General features: G+C 45.5%; 1 protein-coding gene across 2 annotated transcripts; it reads right to left on the reverse strand.

The window, feature by feature from the left end:
• Window positions 1-56: 56 nt before the first annotated feature.
• On the reverse strand, window positions 57-12,017 carry dhx37 (DEAH (Asp-Glu-Ala-His) box polypeptide 37). Of its 2 annotated transcripts, XM_056419426.1 has the most exons (26): window positions 11,638-12,015; window positions 11,224-11,393; window positions 10,454-10,566; window positions 9,977-10,343; window positions 9,733-9,881; window positions 9,545-9,637; window positions 9,339-9,435; window positions 8,889-9,002; window positions 8,550-8,766; window positions 8,188-8,286; window positions 8,033-8,094; window positions 7,790-7,925; window positions 7,620-7,696; window positions 6,183-6,415; window positions 5,801-5,912; window positions 5,612-5,718; window positions 5,193-5,381; window positions 4,922-5,046; window positions 4,458-4,574; window positions 3,987-4,159; window positions 3,776-3,890; window positions 3,268-3,405; window positions 3,079-3,173; window positions 2,646-2,719; window positions 638-735; window positions 57-549 (listed from the first exon to the last, which is right to left on the reverse strand). In XM_056419426.1, the coding sequence occupies exons 1-26, from the start codon at window positions 11,738-11,740 to the stop codon at window positions 473-475; spliced, it is 3,450 nt and encodes a 1,149-aa protein (XP_056275401.1). In that variant the 5' UTR covers window positions 11,741-12,015; the 3' UTR covers window positions 57-472. The 2 variants fall into 2 exon arrangements, with proteins under 2 accessions (XP_056275401.1, XP_056275402.1); XM_056419427.1 differs by lacking the exons at window positions 57-549; window positions 638-735 and adding an exon at window positions 1,489-1,601 and having other exon boundaries at window positions 11,638-12,017.
• Window positions 12,018-12,641: the final 624 nt, after the last annotated feature.

The following is a 12,641-nucleotide window of genomic DNA, read 5'->3' on the forward strand; positions in this document are numbered from 1 at the left end:
CTCCTGTGTTCAAAATGATTGATGCTCCTCATGCTTCGTAAACAGTCACTGGTGTATACAGTCATTCGGGATGCCCTTTATTATATTATTATATACCAACCGCTTTACATAGAGCATGAGTAAATCACACAGCAATGAGTAAATCACACAGCAGCCTTATTCAGAACCACACAATTTTTAATAAGTCTTATGAAGACCAAATCAGAGAATCATAACTGACAGCAGCACCCTGATAACAAGTTAAAAGGTCAAACTGTACAAGTCACAGATGCAGTATATAAAATACAAAATGGAGAGAAGGCAGTGTTGTGGTATTGTAGTTGCACTTTGAGAGAACATTTTAAAAAATTGAAGGTCTGAAGATTCCCTCTGATGGCAATGAATTAAGTTCTGCAGATTTCTAAATCAACATGAGTCTCTGATCAGAAGTGTAACAACAATCTGCCTTCTTTTTTTGAGTTGATTTAAGTCTTCATAATGGGGGCCAACTTTTGGCCACTTCTTGATGCAGGGTTTCAGGTAACCACTGGCAGTACGCCGACAACAGGACTGTAGGAAGAGAAAAATACAAGAGAAAACATGTCAATGCAGCAAATGAATCGAGCAGAAAGTCATGCCAATCAAATTAAATACTCACATTTATCTTCAGTTTTCCAGACGGAGAGAAGGGCATCTCTGCAGTCCACCCTCTTTGACAACAGCGACGCCAGCAACGCCTCCGTCCGCGGCTGCAGCCTAAAAGCAGCAGAGATGCAGCAGTAAGAGAGAGAAGTCCTTGAAACATGTTCATTTGTAGTTTGACAGAAACGGAGAGATGCCTCTAAGAACCGAGGAGACCAGCCTGCTGATCATCTCAGAGGCTGACGTGCGCAGAGCCTTCAAGCGGGTGGACATCCGGAAGGCGGCAGGTCCCGACCACATCCCGGGGCGCGCCCTCAGAGCATGTGCAGACCAGTTGGCAGGAGTCTTCGCAGACATCTTCAACCTCTCCCTGTCCCAGGCTGTTGTTCCTGAGAGCTTCAAGATGTCCACCATTGTGCCTGTCCCCAAACACCCCAAGGTAACCTGCCTGAATGACTGGAGACCCGTAGCCCTCACCTCGATTGTCAGTAAATGCTTCGAGAGGTTGGTCAAGGACTTCATTTGTTCCATGTTGCCTGCCACGCTGGACCCATGGCAATTTGCATATCGTCAAAACAGATCCACCGACGACGCAATTGCCATGGCACTTCACACCGCCCTTTCCCACCTGGAGGGGAGGAACTGTTGTGTGCGAATGCTGGTTGTGGACTACAGCTCAGCGTTCAACACTGTTGTTCCCGCCAAGCTCGACACCAAGCTCAGAGGTCTAGGCCTGCACTCTACCATGTGCAGCTGGATACTGGACTTCCTGTCGGGCCGCCGCCAGGTGGTGAGGATGGGCAGTACCACCTCAGAGCCGCTGACCCTCAACACGGGAGCCCCTCAGGGATGCGTGTTGAGCCTCTCCTCTACTCCCTGTACACCCACGACTGCACGGCCATGCACAGCTCCAACGTCATCATCAAGTTTGCTGACGACACAACAGTGTTGGGGCTGATCACCGGCGACGACGAGACAGCCTACAGGGAGGAGGTTGGATCACTGGTACAGTGGTGCCAGGAGAACAGCCTCGTCCTCAACGTCAAGAAGACCAAGGAGCTGATCGTGGACTACAGGAAGCGGAGAGGAGAGCACACCCCATCTCCATAGACGGAGTTGCAGTAGAGAGGTCAGCAGCTTCAAGTTCCTCGGCGTGCACATCTCCGAGGACCTCACATGGACCACGCACACCACTCACGTGGTGAAAAGGGCCCAACAACGCCTGTATTTCCTTAGGCGACTGAGGAAATTCAACATGGCCCCCGCATCCTCAGATCATTCTACACCAGTACCATCGAGAGTGTTCTGACAGGTTGCATCACCGTCTGGTACGGGAACTGCACCGCCCTGGAGCGTAGGGCACTACAGAGGGTGGTGCGGTCGGCACAGTACATCGTTGGAGGTGAGCTTCCTCCATCCTGGACATATACACCAAGCGGTGCGTGGCCAGGGCCAAACGGATGATGAAAGACAATAACCACCCGGCCACAAACTGTTCACCCTTCTACCGTCAGGCAGGCGATACCGCAGTATCAAGTGCCGCACAAACAGACTGAGGGACAGCTTCTTCAGTCAGGCCATCAGGCTGCTGAACAAGGACTGAGACCCTCATTAAAACTATACACCAGAACATATTCTGTGAATATCTATGGCCATGGTGTATATTTTCTTACATTGTTTATATATATATATATTGTATATATATATTGTATGTATATACATATATATATATATTGTCTCAAAAAAGTGTATATTTTATTACATTGTTTTATATATATATATTGTCATGATGTATATTCTATTACATTGTTTTATATATATATTGTTAATACTTTCTTCTTTTTTTTGTGTGTGGATATTGTATAGTTTATTCTCATTCTTATTCTTTTTTTAGTCTGCTACTGCTGTCGGGTGTTTTGCACATAAGAATTTCACAAACCGATTATACTTGTATAAAAGGGGATGTGACAATAAAAACTTGAAACTTGAAACTTGAAACTTGAAACTTGAGAAGGTCGACTTACTTTGCCCACGATTTCAGCATGATGGAGGGGTTTGACAGGAGGTGGCTGCTGTGCTTCCTGAGTTCAGGACAAACCTGAGGACCAGACAAGCAAACATCAGAGCTCCTGTCAGGTTTGGTCATCTGCAGGCTTCATTCTTCAGGCAACACATCTGAACTCGGATAACAACTTGTGCAAAAGTGTGGAATGGTTAATATGTTAAATAATTTAATTCTTTAATTTCATGGTTATTTTAGTATTTTTATTTTATTAGCTTGTCTCGTGGTGGTGATAGTGTAAACGGTTACATTTAACTATAATGCTGTCTATTTAAGAAAAGGCAGAGTAGTTTTTGCCAATAAACAACTGCTGGAGATCTAAATAAACAATCTAAGAGAGGATGAGTTAGGCTACTTTATTATTATCATTATTAATAACCAGCAGTGGTCAGTACCTGTCCCTCAAGCAGAAACCTGGAGAACAGTTTGTACCGCTCGAGGTCGTCTGGATATTCCTTCTCCACCGCCGGCAGCTGCCAACCGACACGGTCTGAGAGGAGAAGCACAGCGACCACACCAGAGTGAGCAGAGACGTCTCGTCGGGCACAAACACGGGCATGATGCTCGGCCGTGGGGAAACCTACAGAAGGTGCTCGCGCGGTGACATCTGATGGTGCCGCTGGACTGAGAGAACCACGGCGGCGGTGAATCCAGAGGGGCGCCCGAGTGACAATACTGGGGCAGAAGCTCAGGGATCCACTCGGCTTCCACTGCGGACACACCTGACGGAGACGGAGAGGAATCCACACGAATCAGTTCACACAGTTCAAGTCCTGAAACTTGGCAGATTAGAAATGGCATTTTCCGGAGAAATGCATGTGCACAATATAAAAAGGAGCAAAACATTGTCCCTCGATCAATGATGTGCAATAAGGAAGTCTGTAACGAGTTATAATTGGTTCATAGAAATCGTGACAGCACATTTAAATTAAAAACGTTAGAAAAAAAATGGGGTATTTAAAATCTGACATAGAATTCAATTCACCATTAACCTCCACTGCACATCAGAAAAAATACTCTTTAAATTTGCTCGCTCATAATTGTGAAAATCAAGCACACCGGATACCACGTCTTTAATCAGAGCTCATTTACCCCTCATGTACATCTTGGTGGTCTCCAGGATCTCCTGGTAGACGATGAACTCCGGCAGCGTCTTGAACAGCGCGGAGCTGGGATGAATGAACACCGGGTCGTCCAGGAGGGGAGTCTGTGAACACAGACAGATGAAGATGAGCTGGTGAGGAAGACTTTCTCCTTTCGACTTCCTCCTTTAATCACGACTGCAGCCCTCGGAGAGACTTGCCTTGTATCCGTTCTTCCATTTGGGGTCCAGTAAATCCTCTCCCTGCACGCGCCGCGCCAGGTGGTCCCCCAGTCCGGCCAGAACAATCTGCCGCAAGCAAATCACCTGGTGGGCCGTTGGCGGCGCCATCTTGGGATTCACAAATACTCCCACCTCTGGACAAACTGCGTTTACTGGGAGGGGAGAAGGGGAATGATTTCCAGTTTGTTTTCTGCAGCACATTATGCAATACAGTAAGCGTTCTGCAGGGACGCGCCCATCAGTCACCATGGCGATACCTGGGCCTTTAGGGATCAGCGGATACCAAATATCTGATACCGATGTTTAATCAATACGCTGTATGCCTCACTGTGTGGAAGAAATCTTGAACCGTAATTACAAATGCATGACAATGTATATATTATATAACCAAAGATATCTGTCGGGATACCGGCATTGGGTGCCTCCCGAGTTGTCTGTGCGTCTGTGTACCTGCGTTCGTCAGTTGTCCTCTGAGCCTCCTGATTTCCAGCATGGCTTTATACCTCAGGCCGTTCTCCTCGCAAAACTTGGGAGTACAACCAGCAAACTCACAAGCACCAACAGCCCCTGTTGGTCACATGTAAACAGAACTCTAGTACAACCAGATCAATTAACTTAATATAAAACATTCTCAGTTTAAAAAAAAATCTAATTTCACTCTTTACTCAGAAGTGGCGATAGTTTTTGCTATTGCATCTTGCAATTAGGGGTGAAAATAATTGTTTTTTTAAATGAGACTTTGTGTAGACTTTTGTGGCACCACAACAAGGTCTCAATTAGATCCCTCAAATCATATGCCTCATCAGAACCTGTAAGAAAATGAGGTTTGTGAAGCCACGTCATGTGACCTTCAGAGGTCGACGTATGACCCGACATACTTTCAGTTGTAACCTGAACAAAAAAAGGACGCTTACCCAGCATGACCATGAGGTCCCCCAGCAGCAGCGATGCTCCTTGCCCGGCCCACAACCTCCTCATCTGGATCAGACGAGCTCGACGCTGGGTGAGCGTGGAGCTCTCGTCTTCGCTGATTGCAGGTCTGAGGAGAAGCAGGAATGAGTTACGAGAACCAAAAAGAAGTATGCGGCGGGATCGAGGAGCCAGCTGACCTCTAAAAACAAGCCCTCGTAATCCACTGTATTAATCTAGAAACGGACATCTTGAGAGCAAAATGCGCGTCCTCACCTCTCGAAGTCCTCGAAGACCTCCCGGACTGTCATGGCCGCGACCACGGCGATGACGTAGGGCAGACAGTCCTGCTGCTTTCCGAGAGCTAACATCTTAGCGTAGCGCGGCGACACGGGGAACGACGCCATCGCTCTGCCCAGGGGGCTGATGGGACAGCTCAGCCTCGCTCGCTCCATCTCTCTCACACTGAGAAGAGAGACAAAAAACTGTTTACATGTGTGAACATGTGACAGTACTAAATAATTAGCTCAATCTTTCCCCCCCTGGGTGAACTAAGACATTTGAAATATGAATATAAATATAATATTGTTCCCCAAAGTCCATAAAAGTGTCAAAGTTCCAGACAACTCGGAGGACACACATATCCCTCGACACTACCTGTTCCAACAGGCAGGTAAAGACACACGGTGGGTTACCTTCCGGTGTGAGGCGGCTCAATCAGAGCTCCCAACGAGACCAGCAGCTGCTCGGCTGCGACCAGAGCTTCGGCAGACGGAGACGTGGGGAAGGGGAAGTTGACCACCTGCACAGACCAAATGAAGATGTTTTTACGAGAAGACTCAGAGGCCTGCTGGGGACTTTGAGTCTGTGACCATTTTGCTGACCTTATCTATGTTGAGGTCCTTCATCTGTAAAACCAGGTCCTCCACAGGCCTTCGAGTGATCTCGGCCTCTGAGAACAAACTGAAGTCGCCAAATACTGCAGACGAGTACAACCTGCAAGAAACAACAGAGACGAATATTCGTGAATCCTCAAGAGGAGAAAACAACAGTGTGATCAACAACAGTGTGATCAACAACAGTGTGGTCAACAACAGTGTGATCAACAACAGTGTGGTCAACAACAGTGTGATCAACAACAGTGTGATCAACAACAGTGTGGTCAACAACAGTGTGATCAACAACAGTGTGATCAACAACAGTGTGGTCAACAACAGTGTGATCAACAACAGTGTGGTCATCACGCGACGGTTTCAGCGTCCTGACCTGTAGCAGTGTCCCGGCTCCGTTCGCCCCGCTCTACCCGCCCTCTGATTGGCCGAGGCCTGTGAGGTCCACGAGACCTTGAAGGAGGACACTCCGGTCACTCGGTCGTAGAAGCGCTTCTTGACTCGTCCGCAGTCGACCACGTACTTGATGCTGGGGATGGTCAGGGACGTCTCGGCCACGTTGGTGGCGACCACACACAGACGAGTCCCGGGTGGAGGAGACATGAACACCTGCAGGTGAGAGAAGACAACCCCGCCAACGGTTATCAACGGCACCACATGGTCCTCGGCTGATGGAAAATGAGGGCTGAAAACAGCCAAAAGGTTCGTCTAAACTGTACATTTGTACAGAATAGACGGATTATTTTAACTTTAATCTTGTCATCGTTTTAGATGATCAACCCATTTCTACTGTTTTCTTGTTTATAATATTTAATTGTACATTTCTTATACTAATGCAGTGTTTATTGTCATGCAACAATCACCAAGCCAAATTCCTTGTAGTTGCAGAACAACAATATGCACCTTAACGACAACACTTTTTTTTTGTTGTTGATCAAAATGTAATTTATTCTCTGGAAAACAATGTCCTTAATTAGTTAGTGTACTAGTCGGCATAAATAAAACTGCCTTCTATCACACTCATTTATATCCTATTCCAACATCACATTTTTATGTAACGCGCTGTCAAATGTTATGTTACGTAACAGTGACTTTCCAGTGTTTCAAGAAAACATGCCTTTTGGGATTCAGAGGGTTAAAGACCTTTAAACCATTTTTTTACCCTAGATCAGGGGTGCTCAATACGTCGATCGCGATCGACCGGTCGATCGCGGCGACCTGCCAGTCGATCGCGGCGTAGTATTGGTAGATCGCATGACATAAAAAGAATTTGGCCCGCCCCCCTGTCACTTTCTCTATAGCGCCACATTACAGCAGCAGCACGGCATTTCTGTTTCTACGTGTCGCGTTAACAGTCCTCTGCCCGCCGTCTCGTGCGCGGAGCTCCGACACTGGTTTGCGCGCATCGGGACGGACGGAGCAAAGAAAAAGTCACTAGCACCCCCGTCAACAACTCATCTCCGGTCGCGTGCGCGGTAGGTGAGCACACTTACTAGCACCCCCGTCAACAACTCTTCTCAGGTCGCGCGCGGCAGGTGAGCACACTTACTAGCACCCCCCCCCCCCCGTCGGTCGATCGCCTTGACTTGGTCACATAATAAGTAGCTCGCATGCTGAAAAAGTGTGAGCACCCCTGCCCTAGATGCTATATATTTAGCCGATGTTTTTTTGCAACCTTAGCACTGCAGTGGATGTCAATGACAGCTGCAGCTGAAGTTGTGTTTCTGGGAAATTGATGACACAAGTCCAAATCTTTAACTCTCTCCAGTGTCTTGTCACGGAGTTTAGTGCTGACATCAGATGTTAATCTCACCTTGGCCTGCTGCTCCGGAGCCAGCAGGGAGTACAGAGGGAGGACGTAGAGCGGAATAGAGGGGTCGGCCTTCTCCTCTGCAGGAACAAAAAACGGAGTTAGCAGAAGCCCTCATCTGAAACACATCCAGCTGGATCTGAAGATATGATTCATGTGGAGCGGCAGCTCGCCTGCACTGGAGGGATCGCCTCCGGTCTCCAGGTCGGAGCCTTCGTCCTCCTCGTATCCGATGCCTGCCTCTCTGTCCTCATCCCCTTCGTCCAGTGGGAGGGCAGAGTAGTTGTTCAAGTTGATTCGGGGCAGAGACTGAAAGACAAAGACAACGGCCTTAAAATATGTGCAGTACACACTCAAAAAAGAAGAAAACAAGTTCACGGTGGCCTTTAGGGGTATTTTACTAAGAGTAGACTCACGACCGTCTTCTTCTTTTTTAACTTCTTAAACTTCCTCATCGCCTCTGAAGTCTCGTCTTCACCTAAACACAAAAACACATCAACATACTAAAACATACTCAGAGATGTATATACATGTCAGGGTGTGAGGGGGCAAAGAGGTGTCTTAGACTCACCGGTCGCCGTGTTACTCTTCCTGAAGGGGAAAGCATTTCTCAGTTTTCTGCACAGACCGTGAACCTCCGCCTGACCGGTCAGAAACACCAGGATACCACCTGGAGGACAGAGACAAGGCATCAGGGTGTGTGTGTGTGTGTGTGTGAAGGTTAAACTCCTGTCCTGCTTACTCACATTTAGACTTTTAAATATAAACCAACAATGTGTCAATCTTCAGGCCTCTACCACAACATCTTAACAAACACAGATATTGATGCTGTGAAACTACAAGATTCTCCTTTTTTCTATAACCCGATCAAAATGTCGAAAGAGTCCATTTTTATGAGTCAAAGTGATCTCTGTCATGTGTGTGTTTTTGCACCTGGAGGCAGCATCCGGTGGATCTTGCAGATTTTCTGGAACACATCTCCGGTGTAATCGTCCATCGGGGTGCGTTTGTTGAAGTGTATGGTGACGGGGAACTGGCGAGCATCCACCTTGATGACAGGCGGCGGCGTCCGGAACATCTTGGTGTTGTCTGTGAAGTCCTCCACTCGCAGAGTAGCCGACATGACCAGAAGCTTCATGGGCAGACCTTTCTGCAGAGGCGTGAAGACGGAACAGAGCAGGGGGGGTGAGATTGTGTCACATGGCGACCTGTGCACGCCTTAAATGTTCAGTGCTTTGTACAGCAGACACGTGAAGCACATCAGTCTCTCACCTTGTTTCTGAGCGGGACGATGCGCGACAACAGTCCGATGAGGATGTCTGTGTACACACTCCTTTCATGGGCCTCGTCTATGATTATCACACTGTATCTCTGGAGCAGGAAATCCTACGAGACAAGAGAGAGACACTGAATGAAATGCAGAAACACCAATCAAGGTCATTAAAAGGAATGTTAATTAAATTAATTGCTTTCACATTTTCTTACTGGAAATAAAACTACTTCACATGGCTGATTAACTTGAGATTTAGACCGCAGTTAAGCCTGCGACTTAACATCCTCATAGGAGGTTCTTCATTCTCTCACCGTATCCCTCAAAATATTGATGTTCTCATTATAAAATACTGTGAAATGCTACATGAGCACGGGCAGGATTTATGAGTCACGAATTGTGTTTTTTCCCCCTTGATAACTTATGAATGAGCAACAAAAATGAAAAGATACCTTCTGAATCTCCTTCAGTAGAACGCCATCTGTCATGAACTTGATCTTGGTATCGCTGGTCACGTTCCCCTCGTATCGAATCTGGTATGACACCACGCTAAACACGGAGGCACAAACACGCACCACATCGTTTACTAAAAGTTTCCATTATCAGCGAAACTTCTCTCCAAGTCAGTTCCGTGTGAGATATTTCCGGTGTGGGTTACCGCGTGGACAGGTTCATCTCCTTGGCCACTCTGTGGGACATGCTGATAGCTGCCACTCTCCTTGGCTCTGTGATACCGATTATTCCGCTGCCGCTGCAGGAAAAGTAAGAAGACCAACGCAAAATGTGAGATATCGCACAAAATGTGCATCCGCATTTTTTTCTTCCCCCAGGTAAACAGCAACCTACCTGGCGTAGCCGGCTTCATACAGGAACTGGGGCACTTGAGTTGTCTTTCCACTTCCCGTCTCTCCACAGATGACGATGCAGGGGTTTTCTCTCACGGCCTCCATGATGACCTGCTCCTCCGCCAGCACGGGCAGCTTCAGACGGGCCTCCTGCAGTAGCAGATTCAAACATACTTAAAGCACGCTCACAAAAAAAAAAACATACACACACCTGCATGAATGGAACACCTGTAGTTTTCACATACCTGTATTTCTGCTAATCGGTCGACAGGAATGAAGACAGCCGGCGTCTTGTTGACCACTTTCTCCTGATCTGAAGTCTTCTCATTTTGTTCATCTTGTTCCATTTTGGGTTGTTCTTCCTTCAGTTCCTGTTTCTCCTCCGTCCCCTGAGAGGAAGGTGCGGTCACATCTGTGGTTTTGTTCAGCTCTTCGTTGTTCTCCTCCTCTTCCTCCTCCTCAGATGAAGTGTCCAAATCACTGCTTTCTACTGCCTCTTTTTCCTGTTCTTCTTCTTCTTCCTCCTCTACTTTCCATTTTCTTTTTCGGTTTGCTCCACTCAGACTATTGATCTTTGTTCCAGAGTCTCCATTTGTTATTTCATCTGGTAACCTGAAAATACCCCAACAATAATAGTAATAAGACCGCCGGATCTTTCAATGGAGAAAAATACCTTTTTTCATGGTTGTTGCTTTTCTTAAATGTTGCATGTGTGCACTCACTGCTTGGTCTGGTAAAGTTTTTCTCCTGTTCCCATTTTGGACGTGGTGTACAGCAGCTTCAGTTCAGAATCTGGAACCTGCACCTCGGCCAGTTTGATCAGGATGTCTGCTCTCTGGATGGACGGACAGGAGGACAGGTGAGTGTGATCTAATCCTTGATATCTCCTTTGTTAGCAGAGTTACGAAGTGTATGAACATTTATTTACAGTATACCTAATTATTTTATTACGGGTTAGTTACTGTGAATAACTGAGTAGGAATAAACTATATATCAGTATTGATTTCACTACTGTAGGTAAATCAACACTGATATCTGAAGAACAAACGTGTTTCTCTCTCCCTCATTTCCTCATGTCCTGTCATCTCCCTACTGTCTGTAATAAAAGGCAATAACCCAAAGCACACCTCATGTCAACATGTCATCGCTAATTTAACATAAAGCCCCGATTCATTGATATTTAATAATAAAGAAGACAAAAATGTAATTAGGCGGTTCGAGCTTTGATAAATCACTCAGCTCTTTTTGATTTAAAAAAAACATATATTGATGGTTTTAGAGGGCATCAGAAGTTCCCAGATTTGGTCAAGATTTAAATTGTATTGTTTTGCCCGACTGACAGTCAATGTACAGTTACATAAAGCGTGCTTAAACACGTATGAACTGGACTAAAGGGATAAACCAGATACAAAGCCTCAAAGTCCTGCGTCAGAGAGCCACTTTATTCTGACAGCCTTGTGTGAACCTGCTGCAGCGTCAACCTGCGTCTCACCTGAGCTTTCTTATCCTTGCGCTCCAGGACCTTCTGCAGCTCTTTCCTCTGCTTCTTGGTGAGGGGCTTTTTCTTGGAGACATGCGTCACTGGGGCTTTCTTCTTGTTGGCTTTTTTGGCTGGGAGGACCAACGCGTTGCTCTGGTCTACACCTTTCAGCCTGGCCCCATCTGATGACAACGAGTGTTACACACCGACAACATATTTTTATACAGGAAGGCTGTTTTGAATGTGTTAAATCACTGCAAGCTACTGATATAGTTTATTTTAACTATCTACTGGCTCTGTAGCACCCTGACATTATTTTTAAATGAAAAGTGCTTTAAAAATAAAAATGCATTATTATTATATTATTAGTGCCAATAAAGCCCAAAATAACGTTTATGTTTATAGAGAGTGCAGCTGAGTCCTCACCTTGAAGCTCCACAACAACGCTCGTCTTCTGCTCCTCGACTGGTCGCTTAGCGTCATTTTGCAGTCTTCCCTTCCAGTTGAATTTCTTCCTTAGTTTTCCCATTTTAACTGAAGCCTGTTAACAAACCAATAACTTATATATATGTAATAACGCCAGCTGAAAACTTGTAATGTTAAAACACCACGAAAGAGCTGACCTACATTTAAAAAAGCTAACAAGCTAACTGAAGCTGAACCATTACGGTAAAAATGTGAATTACGCACGCGACTGAATATAAAGAAATATTAATAAATACAATTTGTATTTGTATTTTAGCAAGTCAACCGACGGCTTGTGTCATTTAACCACTTCACGTGCGAAATTTCAGCCCTCACGTGTAAACATACGTGGGTCCGTCCGTTAAAACTGTCCGCCGCTGAAAGTGGTCTCAGCATAAAAGGTTCCGCTACAAAGAAGAAATAACCCAAACATATAACATGTTGCTTTATACACGTTATGTTGTTTGTTGATGATAATAAAGGAAACATATATGTTGTTAGCTGTTGATGAGAACAAAATAGCATGTCTGCTTCAAGTGAGTCTGTTTTAATAAATCAATTATTTAGGGGCAAAGATCTAAAAATCAACACTAATCAAAACTTAAAAGAAGTTTGTGGGAAAAAAACTGCATTGAATTTTTCTATTGAATCTTTAATGTCATGCAAAATACAAGATTTAAAAAAATATTTGGTTTGTGTTTAAAACATTAGAATACAATTCCTCCAAATAAATAACTAACACATTATCTATCCCTAACATGTTTTATTATTGCTAAATTGAACTACAATAAGAACAATGGCTGTATTATATATATATAAGTTATTGTCTGCTGCCCCGCGACCCGACCCCAGAATAAGCGGATGACAATGGATGGATGGATGGATGGAAGAACAATGGCAAACTACTCCATGTGAAACAGATATTCAAATATGATGCAATTAGAAATAAGTATACACCTAATCAG

Source organism: Pseudoliparis swirei, chromosome 7, assembly GCF_029220125.1.
Source record: "Pseudoliparis swirei isolate HS2019 ecotype Mariana Trench chromosome 7, NWPU_hadal_v1, whole genome shotgun sequence".
In the NCBI taxonomy this organism is placed as follows: Eukaryota; Metazoa; Chordata; class Actinopteri; order Perciformes; family Liparidae; genus Pseudoliparis; species Pseudoliparis swirei.